Source organism: Neolamprologus brichardi, chromosome 1 (assembly GCF_056152115.1).
Source record: "Neolamprologus brichardi isolate AB-2024 chromosome 1, ASM5615211v1, whole genome shotgun sequence".
NCBI classification, from domain to species: domain Eukaryota; kingdom Metazoa; phylum Chordata; class Actinopteri; order Cichliformes; family Cichlidae; genus Neolamprologus; species Neolamprologus brichardi.
Window position 1 is genome coordinate 21,147,029 of NC_142104.1, and position 22,330 is coordinate 21,169,358.

General features: G+C 40.1%; 1 protein-coding gene across 3 annotated transcripts; it reads right to left on the reverse strand.

The window, feature by feature from the left end:
• Positions 1-21: 21 nt before the first annotated feature.
• Positions 22-13,829, reverse strand: caprin1a (cell cycle associated protein 1a). Of its 3 annotated transcripts, none has more exons than XM_006780209.1 (17): positions 13,634-13,829; positions 11,936-12,070; positions 11,377-11,439; positions 9,591-9,677; positions 6,711-6,952; positions 6,478-6,560; positions 5,825-5,980; positions 5,680-5,729; positions 5,501-5,584; positions 5,234-5,395; positions 4,589-4,697; positions 3,192-3,253; positions 2,728-2,859; positions 2,260-2,419; positions 931-1,119; positions 717-823; positions 22-600 (listed from the first exon to the last, which is right to left on the reverse strand). In XM_006780209.1, the coding sequence occupies exons 2-17, from the start codon at positions 12,068-12,070 to the stop codon at positions 514-516; spliced, it is 1,908 nt and encodes a 635-aa protein (XP_006780272.1). In that variant the 5' UTR covers positions 13,634-13,829; the 3' UTR covers positions 22-513. The 3 variants fall into 3 exon arrangements, with proteins under 3 accessions (XP_006780272.1, XP_006780273.1, XP_006780274.1); XM_006780210.3 differs by lacking the exon at positions 13,634-13,829 and adding an exon at positions 12,962-13,570; XM_006780211.1 differs by lacking the exon at positions 2,728-2,859.
• Positions 13,830-22,330: the final 8,501 nt, after the last annotated feature.

Genomic DNA, 22,330 nt, shown 5'->3' on the forward strand with positions numbered 1-22,330 from the left:
AACAGCTTCAGCAACAGAAGGTAATAGGGCACAACTTTATTGAAACAGTCTCAATCAATAACAGTGTACAAAGAGGTGACGATGCAGGCAGGGACACAGGAGTTAAAAAAAAACAAGAAAATTAAACGTTTTGATGAAAATTATAAAGGGGGTAACAAGTGGCTTACAGCACTCATGGAATCAAATTGACAGTGACGGGGTATTTTTTGCATTTATTTTGTACAAAAAATAAATTAATGAAATCTTTCAAGTTTACAGGAATATCTTTTTGTTGTTTTTCCATCACATGTACTTGCTGATAATCCTACATGTAGTTAATTTCAGCATTTTTGTGATAAAACATCAAAAAGATCTAGACAGACCGAAGCAGGCTGACTGATAAGTAGGCCAGGAGTTAAAAAAATAAGATTACCGATGAGAAACAAAACATTGTTATAAAAGTGAGCTGGGGCAAACACATTCAAAAAATCCTGAATGTTCAACGTGGCGTAATTCGACGGTCCCCGGGATCCTTTAGGATCGCATTGCCTGCGCATTACCTCGGGACAAACCACGAGGTCCTTGGGCTGCTCCACGTTTGTAGCCTTGCTGATATCCCTCCTTAAAGAGATAGTAAGGCTTCATAAGTGCATGTTTTGTATTTATAGTTACGCTTGGTTATAAAAAGACTGATGTAAACTCAATGCAATGACTTAAATTAATGCATTAACTCTTACCCGCTGATAGGTACTGCTGGAATAGTCCCGAGATGTGTTGAACGGAGTTTGACCGTATCCACTGCTGGGAGCGTTTGAGAACGGTGGACGGTAGCCTTCATATCCACCTGATGACAGAAAGACATTTAGTTCAACAGGTGATGCATATTTACTCCTAATCAAAATAAATCACAATATAATTATTGTAAATCTGTGAAACAACATTGGATTTTACCTCTAAATCCATTCGAGGAGCCCCGATATCCATTCATAACGCCACGAGCGTTCCTGGGTCCACCTCTTGGCACAGCTCTGCTGCTGTAGAAGGACTGACCAGACTGCCCAAACCCTGCACCTACAGAGGGATCTTCATGTCCTGGCGTTGAGGACATAATCTGGTCCTGGGGCTGGAATGCATTAACAACTGGACAGAAGAGACACAAAACGACATCAAAAAATATGTCACGTACTGCTGGATAAGTACTAGTACATTTTTAATTTTAGACCAGGTATTAGTGGGTTTAGTTAATTGGGAATTCTAAATTGCACATAGGTGTGGATGCAAATGCCAGTGGTTGTCTGTCTCTCTGTGTTATGCTGGGCTTACACTGTGCGATTTTTGGCCCATTTTGAGCAGATTTTGAGTCGTGCGACTGTTTTGGCGATCGGCCCGATTTTGGCCTTCATCGTGCGTCGTGCATCGTGTAGTATACGTGGGGTAACGAGAAGCGATTAACACCTCACGACCAGCTCCCGATCATCAATCGCTTGGTCGTGAGGGTGTCACCGCAGTTTCTCACACTGCGCACGCGCAAACACAAATGTCAGCGAAAAAGACGGCGCAGCACGGCAGTGCAGCATGTGATCTGGACACAAGCGATGGAGGCACTTGTAGAACTTTGGAAAGCTCATCCGAGCCTTTTCGATGTGGCCTCACAAAATTATCACGACCACAACAACTGTGACAATAGTTGGATAGACATTGCTGCTCAATCACAGCTGCCTGATCAGTGTTTTTCATTAGCAATTTAGCAAAGTTGATGGTGGTGACAGAATTTCTGTTATAACCTTAATTTTATGGACGCACAGTGTGAGCACTCGGGTCGCATCAAAGCATCAAGTCGTATAGTGTGAGACCCTGCATCGTGACCTACGAACTTCTAACCCCTGCGAGTCAATCGTACAGTTTGAGCAGGAGCTGAATCGCACGACTGACAAAAATCGCACAGTGTGAGCCCGGCATTAGTCCTGTATCAGACTGATGACCTGTCCAGGGTCTACCCTGCCTCTCACCCTATGGTGGCTGGGATAGGCTCCCTGATAAGGATAGGCAGAAGAGGATGGAAGAATTTTTTAGTTTTAAAATGCAAAATCACCTTCTGAATTCTGAGAAGGCTACGTGATTTTTACTTATGACATCCTCACTGACTCATATTTCAACTTTGTTGCAACAGAAAATATTTATTTTGTGACAAAGTGAAGCTTGGGAGCCTCTTGATATCCTAATACATTTTTTACCACTCTGTTCATGCTCTAGGGTTTCCGTACAAAACAAGATGCACACCTGTCTGTAATCTTTCTTGTGGGATGTCAGACTGGTCGACCGCATTTTCTGGCTGGCTGCTAAAGCCCTGTCCATAGCCACCAGGGAACTGGCTAGGCTGCTTCAAGGGGTCTGCTTGGCCATCGGTAGTTGGGGGTACAGGTGCATTCATGTTAAATACCTGAAAAGAGAAACAAATTTTTTCCTCCCCCATTCCTGTCCATATCAATATTATAACAAAATAAAATAACCACAATACCCGACGATGGCCTGGGGTCAAAGATCTGCGCAGTTTGGGAAGTCTTAAATTGTTGCTCCTTGCACCAATAACTGACCAGTTTTCACTGTGACTAATAAAACATGCCAACCAATCTCTAATACTGACCTATGACTTGTGCAAGTATGAAAGCTGACGGTTTCCTACAGAATGCATCAAGTCCAAACACGCTCACTGTGACACCGTTTAAATGGACCGAATAGAAAGCGTACCGCTTGCACTGACTGGAAAGGTGCTGCGTTGACATTGATGCCTCCAGTGAGGGTGGGTTTGGAGACAGGAGGGAAGGCAGAGGACAGAGAACATGGGGCAGGAGACGGTTCAGATGACAGAGACATTGAGGCCTGGGTAAGTAAAAGAGGAGGGAATTTGGAAGGCAAGGAAACAACGAATATGGAGAAGTCAGTGCAAGAGATGAGATGATTTTCTTTTGGCTTAAAAAGTTCCCTTTTCTGTTATTATAATATTCAAATGAATCAAATAACTCCCCATCGCACGCAGTAGACAACAAAAAAGATGTGTCAGAGAGCATCACATTCAATCCATGGAGAAGACCTTTCGAAATCTCTCTTCATAATACAAAAACAATCTGAACTCCAATTATTCATGAGCTGCACCACTTAGCCAGAAGAGCAGTCTCACCACCCATATCCTGCAGTGGCTCCTCCCTACTTACTTGTGAGGATTCCTGTGGTCCAGACACTGCAGCTGTCTGAGGAAGTCTGGACTCTGAGTGGACTGTTCAGAAGACATAAAATAAATAAGACAAACTCCTAAAAAGAGACATGCTGCTAAATTATGCACTTTCAATTATATCCACATCAGAAAGCAGCAACAAACAACTTAATAGGCATGCACTAATTACTAGGGGTGCAACAATACTCGTATCGATATTGAACCATTTGATACAGTACTTTCGGTTCGGTACGCATATGTATCGAATAATACAAAAATTTTTATTTATTTTATCAACTTTTCTTCTGACGATGCTGTCTGTGTTGAGCGCTCAGTGGATCTGCGCTCGACAGTGCAGCCTAGGCAGAGTAGTCGAACGCAGATTCACTGAGCGCAGGGCAAGCTAGCGAGACAGAAGTTAAGCTCTCCTTGCAACATGGCAAATTGAACCTCCCCCACCCTCATTCAGATCTGGCGTTTGGAACTATTTTGGTTTTCATGTGAAGTATGACCCTGAAGGTAAGCGCGTCATGGACAAAAGTAAAACAGTATGTTGGATGTGCCAGCAATGCTCAATTACATTGGTGGGAACTACTGCGTTAGCGCAGTTAGCTCGTTAACGTCTTGGCCGTCCAGCCCCACGCACGGGGCGATCCGCTGTAGCTCGTTAACGGAGATTTGCCGTGTTGTGGTGTTAACGTCATTTCAGATTAACGCTGACAGCACTAGTGGGAACACAACGAATATGACTGCACATTTACGCCGACATCATCCTAGTGCAAAGACAAGTGGAAGCAGACAAAAACAACAAGCACGCATGCTACAAACTTTACCCGAGTCATTTAGACAGCCGTTAGCACATGATTCTCCTTATGGGGACCTGATATGTTTAATATACTGCTGAGAGTATAGCCCAGAAGAAGCGTATAGTATAGCTTTTATTTTGGAAAGAGCCATTTCTCTGTAATAAACTCTTTTCCAAAGAGGAGTGATTTCTCGATCAGAGAGATTTATTTTTTTATTACTTTGTTGTTTCAGCAACATTAAATTTAAAAACTGTACTTTTGAGTTAAAATATATATTTATAATTTTAATAAATGACAAATTAAAAAGGCATGAACATTTTTTTTTGTATCGAGAAAATATCGAACCGTGACACCGAAGTATCGAACCGAACCGTGAATTTTGTGTATCGTTGCACCCCTACTAATTACTAATTGAACCTCTGGCCTAACAGCAAAGTGATCATTTGTGCCCAGGAAACAAAGAAATCCTATTTAAAATATATATACATATATTTATATTTTAAAGTCTATTGGCCAGTATGAGCAATACTAATCTTTGCTAATAAATCAGTGCATCCCTATTCAGTATAACCTGTGAGTAAATGTCACTCACGTAGAGGACCGGCCATCTGTTGCAGGTCAACAGCTTGCACAGGCTTCATTGGCTGCGCAGACACAATGGCTGGATCCAGCGCCTGGCCATCAAACTCCAACATGGAGTCCTACAACAACCAAACAAGAGTAAATGTAAACAGATGAGATTTGCAATCAGTCCAATAAGCAAGCAAGCACGTCTGTTTCATACCCATAATCCTTCACTCTGCATTAAAATACCTAAACTACAAACAACCTTGACTAAAAGGATCTTAGTACCAACTCCCATGTAAGCACATCTTCCTAAAACCTGGGCTAATCGTGATCTCATTTAAATTGTACTGCTTTTGAATTTTTGTCCCAAATTACACTGAATGGGTTTTTTCCCTGTTTTGATATTTTACTTTTTTTTTTTTTTTTTAAGTTCGCATTCATATATCAGAAATTACAACTAGATTCGTTTTCTGAGTCACAACAAGTACGTTCTTGTCTCATGACCTCTAGCACAACTTCGTAGATTGTTGTAAATTGCCTGGACATGCAGTCCTCATCTTTGGCCAACCTTTTTGCAAGTTCATCCTACTTGCCATTGCTTATTTGAGACACACACCACACACTGTGAGCCATAGGATATTACAATATACAGCATTTTGTGCCATCTAACCTGCATGAAGTTGTATGTCCCTTGCATCTGGGCCATGAGGTCTTGCACTGCCTGCTTTCTAACCACGGGATCAGTATCAGGAGTGGGAGTGACTTGGTTCACAGTAATAGTTTGTTCTGGAGCCAGCTGAGCAGGGGGCTGATGCTGGAGTGAATTCACCATCTATTCAACACAGACACATGACGGGCACATTAGAATCAAACTCACGCCGTTGGAAAGTAGGTTTCAAGGCACCGAGGACTGTGATGATTCAGTAATAGAGCATACCTGGGCCTCCACACTCCACTCCTCGACTTGGTCTTTGTCTGTACTGCTGTATGTAGTTTCTGGAATGAACTGTCTGTTTACAAACTGCAACAGAAGACAGTACACTGAAATGTGATATAACAATTTAAGGAAAGAGTTGATCTGTGTGGCTTCATGTGCAGCATAGATACAAATCTCACCTCTATAGTTTCCACTTTAACGGGCTCTGTATTTTTTTCACTAGCGAATCCTATATTAAATGAAAAATATACATGAGGATGGCTTTCTTTCTGGGTCACACACACACACATCTCTCACACAGATCATTTGCTAATTGTTAGCTACCAGGTTCCGATGGCTGCTCCACAGCTTTAGACTCAGCCACCACGGTCTGTTCCTCTTGCTCTTCTTCCTCCTCGCACGTCCCATTTTGATGAGTTTGCGCTCTGTCAAAGTAACCACTCTGCAGCACTTTGTCCAGGGTTTCCTTCAGTGACTTGTCTGGAATAAGAGAACACCGAAGCTGTTCGGACTTTTCTATTATCACAAACCACATTGGACGATTAAGGTCTGCCTCAATTTTCTTACACAGTCAGTACAATCTGCAAGAGAAGTCCTGCAACAGCTGGTATGAGCCAATCTCAGAATTAACCGAGTGAATCAAATGTTGTGTGACGGGATGAAACAACAGATACAATAAACTGGGCCCGATCAGATGTCTTGAACAATCTAACTACTAACAATGAGTGCAAGTGAGTTTCCGCCTGTGTGGATAGGTGCACACACCAAACATTTTCTTTAAGATATTTATTTTTTTCTTACTGCTCTTAAGATGAAGGCATGAAATAAATATCAACTAGCGACATGTTAAGCCTCTCCATTTTAAGGGATTTTCCACAAGTGCTTTAAATATAGTTTTAAAATAGTTTCTTTTAAAAAAAAAAAAAAAAAAGTATGTGTATGGGTGATGAACGATATTAAGACATGAAAATACTTACACGTGGTCCCTGCTACAGCCTTGTCTCGACCCTCAAGCAGTTCCCACAGGTGTACTGATGCTTCTTCATATTGGTGAGTCAACCTGCAAATCACAAAATAAATGCAATTAATTACACAGAGTAGTAGTATATAGTTTTTGTAGAGCAGGATTTAAAAACAAAAAACATATTTAAGCACTGATAACTCTAAATGTAACTTCTGTAACAGTGACAGCACACAGGTACGCGCGTACCTTACATCGTAGTTCCTCTCAGGTCCTACCAATTTGTAAAACTCATCGAGGGATGAGAGTTCAGCATCAGTGAGCAAAGGCGCACCAGAGGCATCGGGGTGTTTAAGGTCCTGCCTGACACCGTCTTCTCCCAGCTGGTCGAGTAAATACTGAAGCTCCAAAACACTCTTCAATCGTCTTTGTTCAGTCTCTTCTCGCTGCAGCTGTTCCCGTCTTGCAGACTTCTTGACTGCCTTTTGAATCTGAACACATTCAGGCACAATTTCATGCATTTAGTTTCACAAGATATCACTCACTCTGTACATCACTGCACTTTGAAAAAAATCAAAAAGGTCAATAAGCATGGTCAAAACAATTATTTGCTTCCCTGTTCACTCCATCTGGCACTTTAAGCTTTTGTGAGCCATTTGGGAGTATTTCATCAATTACACCTGGTGTTGCCAACTGTGATTGTTTTATGGCAATAAAGAATGTACGTTACAAAAATTACTAGGGCAGAGAATGAATAAGGATTTGCAGATGCCACTAAAGATCACAACAAGTGTCTAAAAGCTTTGCAATTAGGTATTTTAATTATACAGTGGGATGCAAACGTTTGGGCAACCTTGTTAATAGTCATTATTTTCCTGTATAAAGTTGGTTGTTACAATAAAAAATGTCAGTTAAATATATCATATAGGAGACACACACAGTGATATTTGAGCAGTGAAATGAAGTTTATTGGATTTACAGAAAGTAAATGGTAAATGGCCTGTATTTGTATAGTGCTTTACTTCGTCCCTAAGGACCCCAAGGCACTTTACACATTCAGTCATCCACCCATTCACACACTGGTGATGGCAAGCTACATTGTAGCCACAGCCACCCTGGGGCACACTGACCGAGGCGAGGCTGCCAGACACTGGCGCCACCGGGCCCTCTGACCACCACCAGTAGGCAACGGGTGAAGTGTCTTGCCCAAGGACACAACGACCGAGACTGTCGGAGCCGGGGCTCGAACCGGCAACCTTCCGATTACAAGACGAACTGCCAACTCTTGAGCCAGGCAGGTGCATAACTTTGGACACTGTTGTCATTTTATTGATTCCAAAACCTTTAGAACTAATTATTGGAACTCAAGCTGGCTTGGTAAGCTCAGCGAACCCTGACCCTACATACACAGCTGAATCCAATAATGAGAAAGAGTATTTAAGGGGGTCAATTGTAAGTTTCCCTCCTCTTTTAATTTTCTCTGAAGAGTAGCAGCTTGGGGGTCTCAAAACAACTCTCAAATGACCTGAAGACAAAGATTGTTCACCATCATGGTTCAGGGGAAGGATATAGAAACATACTGAGAAAATGGAAGACCACAGGCTCAGTTCAAGTTAAAGCTCGAAGTGGCAGACCAAGAAAAATCTCGGATAGACAGATGCGACGAATGGTGAGAACAGTCATAGTCAACCCACAGACCAGCACCAAAGACCTACAACATCATCTTGCAGCAGATGGAGTCACTGTTTATCATTCTACCATTCGGCGCACTTTACACAAGGAGATGCTGTATGTGAGAGTGATGCAGAGGGAGCCTTTTCTCCGCCCACAGCACAAACAGAGCTGCTTGAGGTTTGCTAAAGCACATTTGGACAAGCCAGCTTCATTCTGGAATAAAGTGCTGTGGACTGATGAAACTAAAATTGAGTTATTTGGGCATAACAAGGGGCATTATGCATGGAGTGAAAAGAACACAGCATTCCAAGGAAAACACCTGCTAGCTACAGTAAAATATGGTGGTTGTTTCATCATGCTGTGGGGCTGTGTGGCCAGTGCAGGGACTGGGAATCTTGTCAAAGTTGAGGGACACATGGATTCCACTCAGTATCAGCAAATTCTGGAGACCAATGTCCAGGAATCAGTGACAAAGCTGAAGCTGCACCGGGGCTGGATCTTTCAACAAGACAACGACCCGAAACACTGCTCAAAATCCACTAAGGCATTCATGCAGAGGAACAAGTACAACGTTCTGGAATGACCATCTCCGTCCCCAGACCTGAATATTATTGAAAATCTGTGGTGTGAGTTAAAGAGAGCTGTCCCTGCTCGGAAGCCATCAAACCTGAATGAACTACAGATGTTTTGTAAAGAGGAATGGTCCAAAATACCTCCAACCACAATCCAGACTCTTATTGGAACCCACGAGAAGCGTTTAGAGGCTATAATTTCTGCAAAAGGCGGATCTACTAAATATTGATTTCATTTCTTTTTTTGTGGTGCCCAAATTTATGCACCTGCCTGATTTTGTTTAAACAATTATTGCACACTTTCTGTAAATCCAATAAACTTCATTTCACTTCTCAAATATCACTGTGTGTATCTCCTATATCAGCGGTCCCCAACCTTTTTTGCGCCACGGACCGGTTTATGCCCGACAATATTTTCATGGACCGGCCTTTAAGGTGTCGCGGATAAATACAACAAAATAAAACTAGTACCGGTACCGAAAAAAAAGAAAATTTATTCATAACACACGTGAAAAGACCCAGGAAAACAGAGTTAACGAAAAAAAATGATAACAAAATAACGCTCAAAACCGATAAAAACCCTGAAAACTATACATTTCACACCCGAGCCTCAACTCTTGCGGCCCGGTACCAAACGACTCACGACCGGTACCGGTCCGAGGCCCGGGGGTTGGGGACCGCTGTCCTATATGATATATTTAACTGACATTCTTTAATGTAACAACCAACGATTTATACAGGAAAATAATGACTATTAACAAGGTTGCCCAAACTTTTGCATCCCACTGTATCTATAAAAAATAATTGATGCATACTGATTTTTGGTATGCATGTTTAAGGTTTCATCAGCAAGTTAAAAGCACACCTATAGCTCAGGACTCACCTCCTGACCCAATGCGAGAAAGCTCTTTTGCAATTCTCGAGCAAACTCTAAGTTGTTGTTGATCTCTTGATACTTCGCCAAGGCCTCCTTCATGCACAACACGGAAAGAAAATCAGATGTTTTTAACTGGAAATGATTTAAAGCAGGCGGTAGTAACAACTAAACATGCAATACTTTCATAACAATGATAACACTTGAATGTGAAAAATAACTTAATATAAGTTTGTTACATACACAAAGCTGTTTGCAAATAAGCTGGGACACAGTGAAAGCTAAATAAAAATAGAGTGACTTGAAAATAATTTAAAGCCCATGTTTAAATAGTGCACAGAAAACATTTCAAATGTTGAATCATTTGAAATGCAAATGTTTAACGTTAAAAATATCATTGCTTTTAATTGTGCAATATTTAGTGCTACCAAGCATAACTCTGACCTTCAGTGTTCTCTGGGATATAAAAAAAAAAATTAATGTCTAAAGTCACCAGTCAAAAAAGAAAATACTTCAGAAGTTTGGCAACTGGGTTTGCAGATCTTTTTTCCCCTCTAAGTTAAACTTAAAGACTGTCATAATGGCTCTTTCATTCCACCAGAGCACTTGAACAAATACTGTGATAAATGGCGTTATTAAGAAAGTGAGTGAAGAAAAGCAAGACTGTTGAGATATATATTAGGGGTGCAACGATACACAAAATTCACGGTTCGGTTCGATACTTTGGTGTCACGGTTCGATATTTTCTTGATACAAAAAAAAGTTCATGCCTTTTTAATTTGTCATTTATTAAAACTATAAATATATATTTTAACTCAAAAGTAGTTTTTAAATTTAATGTTGCTGAAACAACAAAGTAATAAAAAAAATAAATCTATCTGATCGAGAAATCACTCATCTTTGGAAAAGAGAGTTTATTACAGAGAAATGGCTATTTCCAAAATAAAAGCTATACTATACGCTTCTTCTGGGCTATACTCTCAGCAGCATATTAAACATATCAGGTCCCCATAAGGAGAATCATGTGCTAACGGCTGTCTAAATGACTCGGGTAAAGTTTGTAGCATGCGTGCTTGTTGTTTTTGTCTGCTTCCACTTGTCTTTGCACTAGGATGATGTCGGCGTAAATGTGCAATCATATTCGTTGTGTTCCCACTAGTGCTGTCAGCGTTAATCTCGTTAAAATCACGTTAACGCCATAACGTGGCAAATCTCCCTTAACAAGTTACAGCGGATCGCCCCGTGCGTGGGGCTGGACGGCGTCAACACAATAACGAGCTAACTGCGCTAACGCAGTAGTTCCCACCAATGTAAATGAGCATTGCGTGGCACATCCGACATACTGTTTTACTTTTGTCCATCGGGGTCATGCTTCAACATGAAAACCAAAATAGTTCCAAACACCAGATCTGAATGAGGGTGGGGTAGGTTCAATTTCGGGTAGCGTTGAGGCAGTTGCCATGTTGCAATGAGCTTAGCTTCTGTTTTGCTAGCTTGCGCTGCGCTCAGTGGATCTGCGCTCAACAGTGCAGCCTAGGCGGAGTAGTGGAACGCAGATCCACTGAGCACTCAACACAGACAGCATCGTCAGAAGAAAAGTTTTGTATTGTTCGATACATATGCGTACCGAACCGAAAGCACTGTATCAACGGTTCAACACCGATACATGTATTGTTGCACCCCTAATATAAATACAGGGTTAGAGACTGGAAATCCTTGCATTTGACAGAATTTACATTTGATCTTGTGACAAAACAAAGCTGTGTCCAAATGAGAAGCAGTTTTGTTTTCTTACCAGCTGATCCTGATTTAGTCTCTCGCCCTTATTCTTCCTTGCCTGGTAGTCATCCAGTTTGGACTGCAAGAAGGTTATTGAAAAACAAGAAATTTGACATTAAAGTTGAATTCAAATAAAAAGAGAGCAAACTTATTTAAAAAATGTCATCATTAGGTTTATTACCACTGTGGATTTATATTTTAAGGCAGTTTGATGACATCTACATTTGTCACACAATCTTAACAAATTATGAGCAAGACAGAGGAAAATCTGGACATCATAATTAGTGCTACTGTCCATTAAGTGGATTCATTGGGGAAGGGGAAACCTGTTATAAAACCAGTTGAAATTTAAAGTACCTACTCCAACATTTTTCTGATTTTCAAAACACATCCCAACACCTGCATTCTTCCAAATCAGTATGTTTGATAATTATATATTACTGTATGTCATTATATATTGACAAAAGCATACATTTTCCAGCATCCACAACAACAGACAAAACAGAAGAAGGCCTTACACCCTATTTGAGGTTAATCCAAAGCGAAGTTTACTCTAAGATGATAACTATAGATACCTTTTTCTTTTCCATATTGCGGACCTTCTTGTCAATCACACCAATAATCTGCTTCATGGCCTCAGAATGACTTCCATTTCCCAGGTCTGGAATGGCAGACTGGACAGCACTGTTGCCAGCTGTTGCTGAAGGCATCTTTGGGAGGGAAACGTGTAAATATTACAATTAACAATTTGGACCTGAATAAAACAAACAAGTAATCCTAACTTAAGATGTTAGCAGAAGAAGACAAACTATTTCAAAGCCTAAGAACTAGATCGTACACTTATGTCTTCAACCAGGCTACAAAATGCTGTTAAGGTCATGCTCTGCAGTCTCAGACTTTCAACCTGCAGTCACTGTATCTGACACCAGGCAGAAACAAGGTTTCCTAGAACAGAGCTCACAACTGGATATTTACTATGCATGCACATACAGACTTGTATAAACAACTTATATTATACTTTTATTATAAATTTTTGTTTTATGATATTTGTTGCATCCATCCACGACAATTCTAAAAGAGTTTTAAAGGGTTATGTATCTTGAGATGCTTGTGCACATTTCAACATAACTGTCTGCACTGTGATACTGTAGGGATGTTCTGTATTTTGAGGATTACACAAATGAATACAGACACATTGCCCTTTTCCATTTTTGTCCAAGTCTAGCAATAAACAGTAATTAAGCTGAGCACCACCCGATTCAACTGATACCTGTGGACGAAATGGACCCACAGTTGTTGTTTAAATGTACCTTTCACTGTCAACTGTGTATTAAATAAACGCCTAAAAACGATCTCTCTAGATAGAGAGATAGATAGAAGTGGTACCTTTGAATTGTTATTTGTACTGTATTGCCCGGTAATCTCTAATATAAACTGAGCTCATGCAGAGTTCAGCTGGTATGATATTCACTTTATGTAACGCCAGCAGTTTCACGTTTTGATCTTTGAGGACCCTGCTTCAGCTACCCTCCAAGCTCCACATTAGGACACCAAACCCTGACTCAAGCCCAAATACCCGGGCCGGTGAAAGTGATACTTACCGATGTGATCCCTTATTAAGGTTTGAGGGCTAATTAAATCGATACGTCGAGATACAACCTCCTCTTGGACGATAAGTTGTTGGCTGGTAACAGCAATTATTGGGGTGAGCTTTGAAAAAAAATCAGAACACCACATCCAATATAACAGTGGAAGTTAAAACAACATAAAAATGTCGGGCCTCCTATTCAAAGTTAAAGTCTTTTAGCGTCTGTGGAGAAAGAGGCTAGCCTTACTGACAGATGCTAACAACACAAAAATCCGCATCATAACGTAAGCCTCGAAACTCTTATCTGCGGCGTAGTTGCCAAAATAAACTTTCACTGGTGCGAGCTCGACGTTAGCTAGCCATGCCAAATCAGTTTAATGAGCATAGTGCGCTCGTCCTAATCTCCGCGTCCCATTGTTAGCCGAGCGTGTTCGGTAACGATGTGCAGCTAAAGCCCCGAGTTCAACGGTTGTCACTCAAAACCAAAGGTTAAATCCATATGAAACAGCCATTACAGACCCCCAGGACAAGCCATCGTTTCGGGACGTTTAACGTTAACTGCGAAAAACAAAGAGCACCTCGGGACGCCGAGACAACTCGTTTTCGCGCAACCGTCTCGAATCCAGATGATAAAGACAGTTTATTAAAAAGACCTAAAATGACAGTGACCTCGTGAAAGCCATACCTTTAAGACTCTTTGTCTTCAAAGAGATCTCGTTGGTCTCGTTTTACTTTAGCTGTGTGGCGTTAACTGCGGTTCGATATCTTTCACTTCAAGCGGTGTTTTTCTAGAAGGATGCTCCGACTTACACCGGCCAATGGCTGCTTAGCTGCTGCAGAGCTAACGGTAGCAGCTAAAAGGACCCCACTGCTAACCTCGACGCTGCCTTCTTCTTCTTGGTTTTTATTGGTGGTTGAGAAAAAACGAATTGGTGCATTACCGCCTCCAACTGATAAGGAGTAGGTACCGGAATGTCACTAAGTATTAGATCCTATCATACAAATTCATTTGTCTAAGATCATTAAATATTGCCTCATAACTTTTACTTGTCGTGGTATTTCTAAATAAATCAATTCAATCCTGTTTCAGTTTGATTATGTTTAGGTTTTGAATCAGTTGTCTTCTTTCTTTCTCATACTTCTGACAGTGTAATATAACATGCTCTAATGTCTCATCACAGTACTCTCATTTAATTGGCAATGTTTCCCTTAAAATGTATAGTGTGCATTTTAACCCAGTGTGCCCAAATCTGAGACATGAAATGACTGTTCCCTCTCTCCTCCTGCTTCCTGACAAATATATTTCTGTACCACATGTGAGTTTAACATTTTCTTGCATTTGTCTTAAATCTTCTGAATATGTATGGCCCATGTAACCCTCTCAAATCAAACCCCAAGAAATTTGAATTGTTTCCTCTTTCTAGTTCTTGATTCTATAACTTTAGTTTAATGTCCTTACCGATTCTTTTTCATGTAAAAACAAAACAAAACATTGTCTTGGTCTTATCCACTGAAAATTTAAATCCCCACTTATGTGTCCATTCTCCAACTTTAAAAATTGCTTCCTACACCTTTCTAGTAATAAACTCTACATAACGTCTTCTCTTCCACATGGTGCCGTCATCTGCAAAAAGGAGAAAATGCCATTCGACTGTCTTTATTATGAAACATCATCAATTAAAATAATAAGGGACTCACTATAGTCCCCCGTGGTGTTCCATTTTCTACTATATACTTCTCATAATAATTATTCCCTATCCTTACTTGTATTTGCCTTCTGGAGAGAAAATCCTTTATCCATCTGTACATTCGCTGTGTGATGCCTATCTTCCCCATTTTAATGAATAAGCCTCTCTCCGTCAAAGCTGTCTGACTGTAAAGTGTGTTTTAAAACAGACAGACAGGGGTCTTATGAGTCCCACTGTTCAGTCTTTTCTTTCTCTTTGCTTTTCTTTCGTTTAATTGCATATTCTTATTGAGAATTATGGAAATTTGAAGATAAAATCACTGTAAACACACCTTTGATTCCACTTGAAATTCATCTTAAAACGGTTTCCTTTTTACTTCTTAAATAACCATTTCTTTACATTCATTTCAAAGCTAAATATAGCATGCATATTTCAATTTATTTTTTATTCATGTTTTTAAAATTAATATTTATTTAAACAGTGTTGGGGGACATCCGACTCAGACTCCTATCTTTTTGTCAGTGTCCTTATCTTCAGGCCATCACAGGAGGTTTCACTACATCCTTTAAACTTTTAATAATAATGGATTGCATTTATATAGCGCTTTTCGGGACCCCTCAAAGCGCTTTACAATTCCACTATTCATTCACTCTCACATTCATACACTGGTGGAGGCAAGCTACAGTCGTAGCCACAGCTGCCCTGGGGCAGACTGACAGAGGCGAGGCTGCCATATCGTGCCATCGGCCCCTCTGGCCAACACCAGTAGGCGGTAGGTGAAGTGTCTTGCCCAAGGACACAACGACCGAGACTGTCCGAGCCAGGGCTCAAACCAGCAACCTTCCGATTATAAGACGAACACCCAACTCTCATGCCATGATCGATTTCCTTTCACTCTTGTTGGTATCCATCTGTCCCAAATCACCACTGACCCTTGTCTGTCTTTACTTTGGATAACTGACCTCAGGTATTTAAACTCACCTTCACTACCTCTACTCTTTGAAGCTTCTCTGTTAAACTTTTCTCCCTCTCATTCACAGACATGTATTCTGTCTTGCTTATCCTGACATTTATACTGACTCACCTGCCCCTACTCTCACTACAGATCACAGTGTCAAATGTGAATATCAAATGGCAAAGACACTCCTGCCTGACCTCATCCGTCCATCATCCCTGCAAAAAAAAGGGTTTAGAGACAATCACTTCTGTGTGTGTAATTTCACCCCCAGAATGTTGTTGTAATTTTCTCTTCTTTATTGTATGTCAGCAGAAGCAACCAATGCTGTCTTGACCAACTGGATGAACTTGAAAAAATTAGTGCGATTTTCTGTGTGCCTTGTAATTTCAATCAGCTTAGTATTGGTAATACTAGTAGTATTAGTATTCAAAACTGTAACATCATTATCTTTTAGTTTTCATAATTTAAGACTTTTAAGTGTCTTTTTTTATAGGCAAAGTTTTAAAATGTTTTGTCTCACCTCCTTTAAATGGCTTTAAAGACTGACCTGGGATTGGAACCAGGGCCACCAGTATAGGGGACTGTGAGGTGCTTTATAGTCCCACCATATCTGGAAAAACAGTGCTGTAAGTAAAGGGAAGTCAAACCTGGAATTACCAACTAATGGCAGTTGAAGAGCAGTATGCATATCCCACTTTTAAGACACGTCTCAAACAATGGCTGGTGGCAAACCATGTCAAATGGAGCAGGACATTAATGATCAGAGTGAAATGAGCCCGCCTGGTAATAGCAAAGACTGAACAGAAGATGGCGCTTGTGTCTCAGACACCTAGAAAATGCTCGGGCTTGAAACAGCATGAAAAACCATCTCTAAATGTACAACTCTTTGTCTTTTTCACTCTGCGGGGTGTAGTGATAACTGTTGAAATGAAGAACATAAATTCAAAAGTGAAGCAGCTCATAGAACTATATTTTTACTTTTTAGTTCAAGCATCAGACTGACTTTAATGCACTGAAACACAGTAGACATGTAGGCCAATAATGACTACACAGGATTAATTTCCATCTCTTAAGTGACAACTGTTCCATACAACTGTGCTTATGTGAGACTAAACAAAACGTAACTAAGAAGAGAACTTATGTGCTTTTTAATCAAACATAAGGCATTTTCCACTCACGTCAGTATCTTTGTATTTTTAATAGTTTTAGGCCATAATCGAATTTTAAAAAACTGTCTTTGTGAGAAGTTCCACTCCCTGACATTTCATATCATATAAATGACCATGTATAATTGCACCAATATTGCTAGAAAATCAGACCTTTTCAGTGAACTTTGAATACTGAATAGTTGATTTTCACACCTTTTCTTTCGTGATCCTCATGTCTGGTTTCCACCCCATGCTGAGCATGTCTATAAGTGGTAAGGTGGATCTGTAGGTCCTCTCCTTCTGATGTGGGTTGCTGAGTAATGGCCATACATCCCTCAGTGCTCGTCTCCTGCAGCACATCTGACTGGATTAAATATGTGCAGAGGATTTATTGGTTGAAAAACCACAAGAGCCTCACACCACTTGTAGTGGCGTCCAGGCAAACACACAAATTCATCTGCCCCTTTCTCTCTCTTAACACTCTCCCTTTCAAACTCATAGGCTATAAATGTTTTGTCCATTTGTGTTTTCTCACTCTTCCTTATCTTCCTTCCAACCATGCCACTATCCTGTTTTTTCAGGGTGGATTAAAGTTTTTCCACTCACAGCCTCTCTCTTCAGCATTAATAATTCATGACCCACATGTGTTGCAGACAGATTACAAACATCTCCACTTAACTGCCATAATTATCATTATTGCAGCCAGAGAATTTCATTCACCATCATGCAATTTGCGATTTTAAGCGACTGAGGTTTGATTTTGGAGCGTGGATCAAAGGTGGATTTGTTTACAAATGCTCTCCTTCGCGGAAAGCTATGATGATTAGAATCCCCATTTGGTTGAATTTTAGAACCAAGTGCACCAGTCAGTTCACAGGCGTTGCCTTTGGAAATGTGGCCGCTTTTGAAGATGCTGCATGACGTATGACGTCCTGTGCCACATAGAGCTGCTGAGAAACTGTTTGCCAACATCTTTCTCTGTGAGGCTGCTGTTCTTACGTTCTGTCTGTTTCGTATATAGAGTGTAAAAGAGCTCAAAAGGTGACATAGCAGGTGGAGAGAAGCAGATGGTGCTGACCACAGTGATCCATCATGGCACGTGTCCGTCCATATGCACTGCGAGTTACGCTGGTGTTGAGAATGTTAGATTGCCTCGCGTAATTGTTCTTCTTCATCTAGGTAACTCAAAGCTAAAACAAACTGTGATATCAGGAGTTATTCAAAAACACATTATGGCAAACATCCAGTATAAAGCAAATAATTAGCATGCTTGTGGCAGGAAGGATCATCTTTCCACAGACTCACATAGAATCTGCAATATCTCTGTAAACCGTTATTTAGCATGGCCTGTACATAATGGGTGAAAAACATGAATCGATAGAAATATAACAAAAAATGTAGACACATATAAAAGAAAAAATAAGTATATTTGTTTATAAGTCACCAATGTTGCGAAAGAAGACACAATTATTTCCTGAAAGTTTTTTTTAAAAAACAGGATTTCCTCTTTTAGCATGCTTGAGTCCTTAATCGGCTTCAGAGAACCACACAGAAGACAATGAATGGACAATGATATTATATCAGACATATCATGTTATGATTTATGTCACAGCTGGTAATGATATGGTTGGTTGTGATAGGAAAATAAGAAGAGAGCTTCAGCTCAGAACATCTGTTTTGCATATTATGCAGCATAAAACTGTAATATTTCAATTCTAATGTGTAATTCTTAATATCCACAAGTGTGCATTGTTATAATTAAATAGGAACCAGAATGTGGGCCAAACCCAAGAGAATAAATTGACCAAATAGATGGACTGTGAGAAAAGAGAAAGTCTGGAAGTGTATTGGAAGGAAGATATTAGAAGTAAAGAAATTCTACCTCATTTCTGTAACTAAAGAGTTACAATTAAATGTGTCGTCTGTCATAATAAACAACTGTGGATGAAGTAGCAAAAAATGACATTATGTGTGTTTTTTTAATCACATGTCAGAAACTGTATGGAAATATCGCTCACACATGGCAAGTATAGAGAATGTGCACAGCTGTGTTTGCAGCCTATAAGTCATCATTGTTTTTGTTTCTTTTCACAGAATTTGCTTCTATATTAGAAACAGAGGGGAAAATTAACTGTATCATCCATATATTTGTCAGCTGGTAACTCAGCAGTAACTGACTCTGCTTTTCGTTCAAAAACTGTTCTTGCATTTCCATGTTATAGCACTTAAATCCATGCAAAGGGACAAATCCAGGCACATTTGCTTTGCTGTCATTGGATGCTCAGCCATCTCGCCGTGAGGAATTGAGTAAATGAGGAGGTGGGGACTGTAAAATATGGCCTTTGACTTTTTGTTCTGTATTGCGTGACTGGTGTTGGCAAACCTTTGTACTGGCTCAGCACTAACTTTGTCTGCGCAGTGACAGGAATCCAACACACACACCGATCTTATCTTCCTGTGTGAAACCAGAGGAGACTTGGCACCTCTGTCCTACAGAGCTCGGCCCAGAGGGCATCATGGGAAGCCAGTTTGGGGATGAAACTCCCACAGAAGTTCAGAGTTCCTTTTTTTTTTTTGACCACCTGTGAATCTAGATTTAAAATAACATCTGTTGGTCGTGCACATGGCTTGGCCAGCTTTCCAGGAGCAAAATTATATGGAATTGTCAGACCTCTTACGGTGAAAGATTAAACTCTATTCTTATTATTTATCATCTTAATTTCAGATTTCTTTTTGTTTTTTCTGAAGTGCTATATATATAAAACTTATTATGTATCTCCCACTTTACGCAATTTCAATGGCATTCTCTACCAATGCTGATGGCCTATCTCTCTGTTTTAATTAAGATTCACCAGTAATGGGTTTATCCTTTGCCCTTGCTTGACCTCTTCACCAAGCTTCTCCAATTTCAGCTTGATACCTTTTGCATTTTCTTGCTGAGAGGAAGGCGTAGGGGTTTTTTATAGTCAAGATCTAAATTTTTACAGGCTAAAACAAACCACACAAACCCTGGATCAAGAGAGCATATTAGAACTTCCATACACATATAGTTTAAAAAAATAAAAACACCCCCAGGCTACGAGTCATGTTTTACTTTGTGTTTCAATTTTCATGAAAATCTAAACCGAAACCCTCGTGCCAAATAACCTCCTCTGTTGGCTGGTGTCTTTCAAAGTTATGGAAGAGTTTAGGACTTCCACTGTTTCCTCGTATGAAATCTATCCACTCTGAAATACCAAAACAAAAGTGATGTTTTATCCAAGCAAGGCAAACTAGAAACACACTTGGATGCAGCCTGACCGTGAAGATGGTATCAACCACCAACTGCGAACTGCCACAAAAATGTCTGACCTCCTTAGTTTGTGTTGCAACAGTAGAAATTCAGTCAATCAAAACTTTAGTTGTGTTATAACTTACAGGAATAGAGAAAAAAACTATTTTTAAGTCAGGAAAAGTTAAGGTTTGTGTTTTTATAGATGTATGAAGTGTGAAAAGGCACTGAGATGCACAGAAAAGCCCTTTATGACAAATGTGGAAACGCAGTGCCTGGATAAGAAATGCAATACATATTCATCACATGCCAAAGTCAGAGCTTAAACAAACAAGTGCAGACCTGGACAATGACAAATGCAAGACTGTTTTTAAGTGAGTGTGCAGAGCTCTCGCACATGCGTGATCGTTTCCGATAAGTGCCCATGTGACATCAGGACACACAGGCAGCTGAAGTCTGGTTTGCATCCTTGACAAAAGTCATGACTGCGCCGTGTCCCAGAATTCCCTGTGCTTCTGGTGAGACTTGCACACAGACTAAGAGGGAGTATCTGGACCCTGTCAGTGTTTCCTGAAAGGCCTCAATTATACAGACCGGCCTAATTAGATCAGCTTTGATTGCTATTTTAAATAATGGAAATGACGTGAAGTATTATGTTTGTGCTTCCCACCCATCTCTTTGCTGTCTTGCAGTTCTGCCTAGCTCCGTGCCTGTCACGTCTGGAGCCAGTGAGTGGGTGTTGTGATGTTGATGAAGGGCTGACGTGGCAGGTGCTCTGCTGATGATCTGGGGTCAGGCGCTACATTGAACCTGAAAAGGTTTTAAAGGAAAGGCAGACTTTTGACATTATGCATCAGGCTTCCCTCACAGTGTGTGGATTTATACAGAGTAACCAGCAACATAGGACTCCATCATAGACAAACACACAATGGCACGCACAGTGACATCCCCACAAGAAAAGTACCAGAAGCACAACCGCACTGAGGGAGGGCCGAGTTGTATCATCCAGAGTTCCACAACAGGTCTCCATTTGTGTTTTACGTGCACGTAAACAAAGCGGGGTAATTTTTCCTTGCCATGCTTGCAGCCTTTTGAATTCATGCAATCTTTTTTTCTGCCCATCTATATATTTGTTTGCATGTTAATATGTCAGCATCAGAATCACTGAAATTTTACACATACAAGAAATGTTTTTTATATAAATGTGCTTGTTGTCATCACAAAACTGTGTTATGTGACTTTGAAAAATTGCGTGCCAAGAAAAAAAAAGGCACACTTGTGATCTTGTGGAAAGATTTCTGACCACACAGCTCCCATTATTGCAACAGCACACATCATTTTAATGTTCTCACAGCAAAGTTTTGGTCAAAAACAACCTCACTGTACGAAAACCTTCATATTTATCATGTGACGCACAGGTATTTTTTTCCTAATTGGAATTAATTACAACCAAATGACATTTAACGTGAGAAAGTTTTAGTGTTGTTCAACTTAAAATGCAGATTTTGAATCATCGTGGCAGTCTTGCTTACTAATTCCACAGAAATTTCAGACTACTGACATTTTAAATTCAAGACAGCACATCGTTGATTCCAATACGAATTTAAGCAATACATTTATTGTATGTTTACACATATTAAACATTAAAGAACTAAAGTGGTTTCTTACAGTTGAAAGAGTCTTTTCTGCAGTTTCGTGATTGATAGCATATAAGTGTAATTATTTACTTATATGAAAATGTGCGGTTCAAAAAGAGATTGAAGATAAGGGTTGCAGGCTTATGAAGAGAGGGCGAGATAGCATGTGACTGACATCTGAGGAGAAACAGGTCATTATGTAGTTAGAGCTGAAGATCAAGTGTTATTGGAGGTGGTGTGACTATGCATTCATTGTGAGGCAGCCTTATGTTACATCAGGTACAAAAACACAGGCCACAGAAAATTGAGCTTGGCTACTTTCCCATTGTAAACCATTAAATAAATTTTCGTATTAAGCCCGGTCAAAAAAGAAGAAGCAGAAGAAAAAACGTCTAACATGTCATTTTAAAACTGATGATTCAGCAGAACTTTTAAATGGCAGCCGCATCCACTACCTCTGAAGCAAACACTCACAATTATGTGCCAACACGTGTGAGCAGTAACCGTCTCAAATTTGGACTGTGTTAACTCTGGGGTTGAAAACAAAAACACAAAACAAAAACCAATCAAACAAATCTGAAATTTATAGTGAGCAAAGATTTCCAGTAAAAAATGAAGACTAAAGACAGACTAAATTGATGGACACAAAAATTCTTTCCACTAATATGATAGTGTGTAGT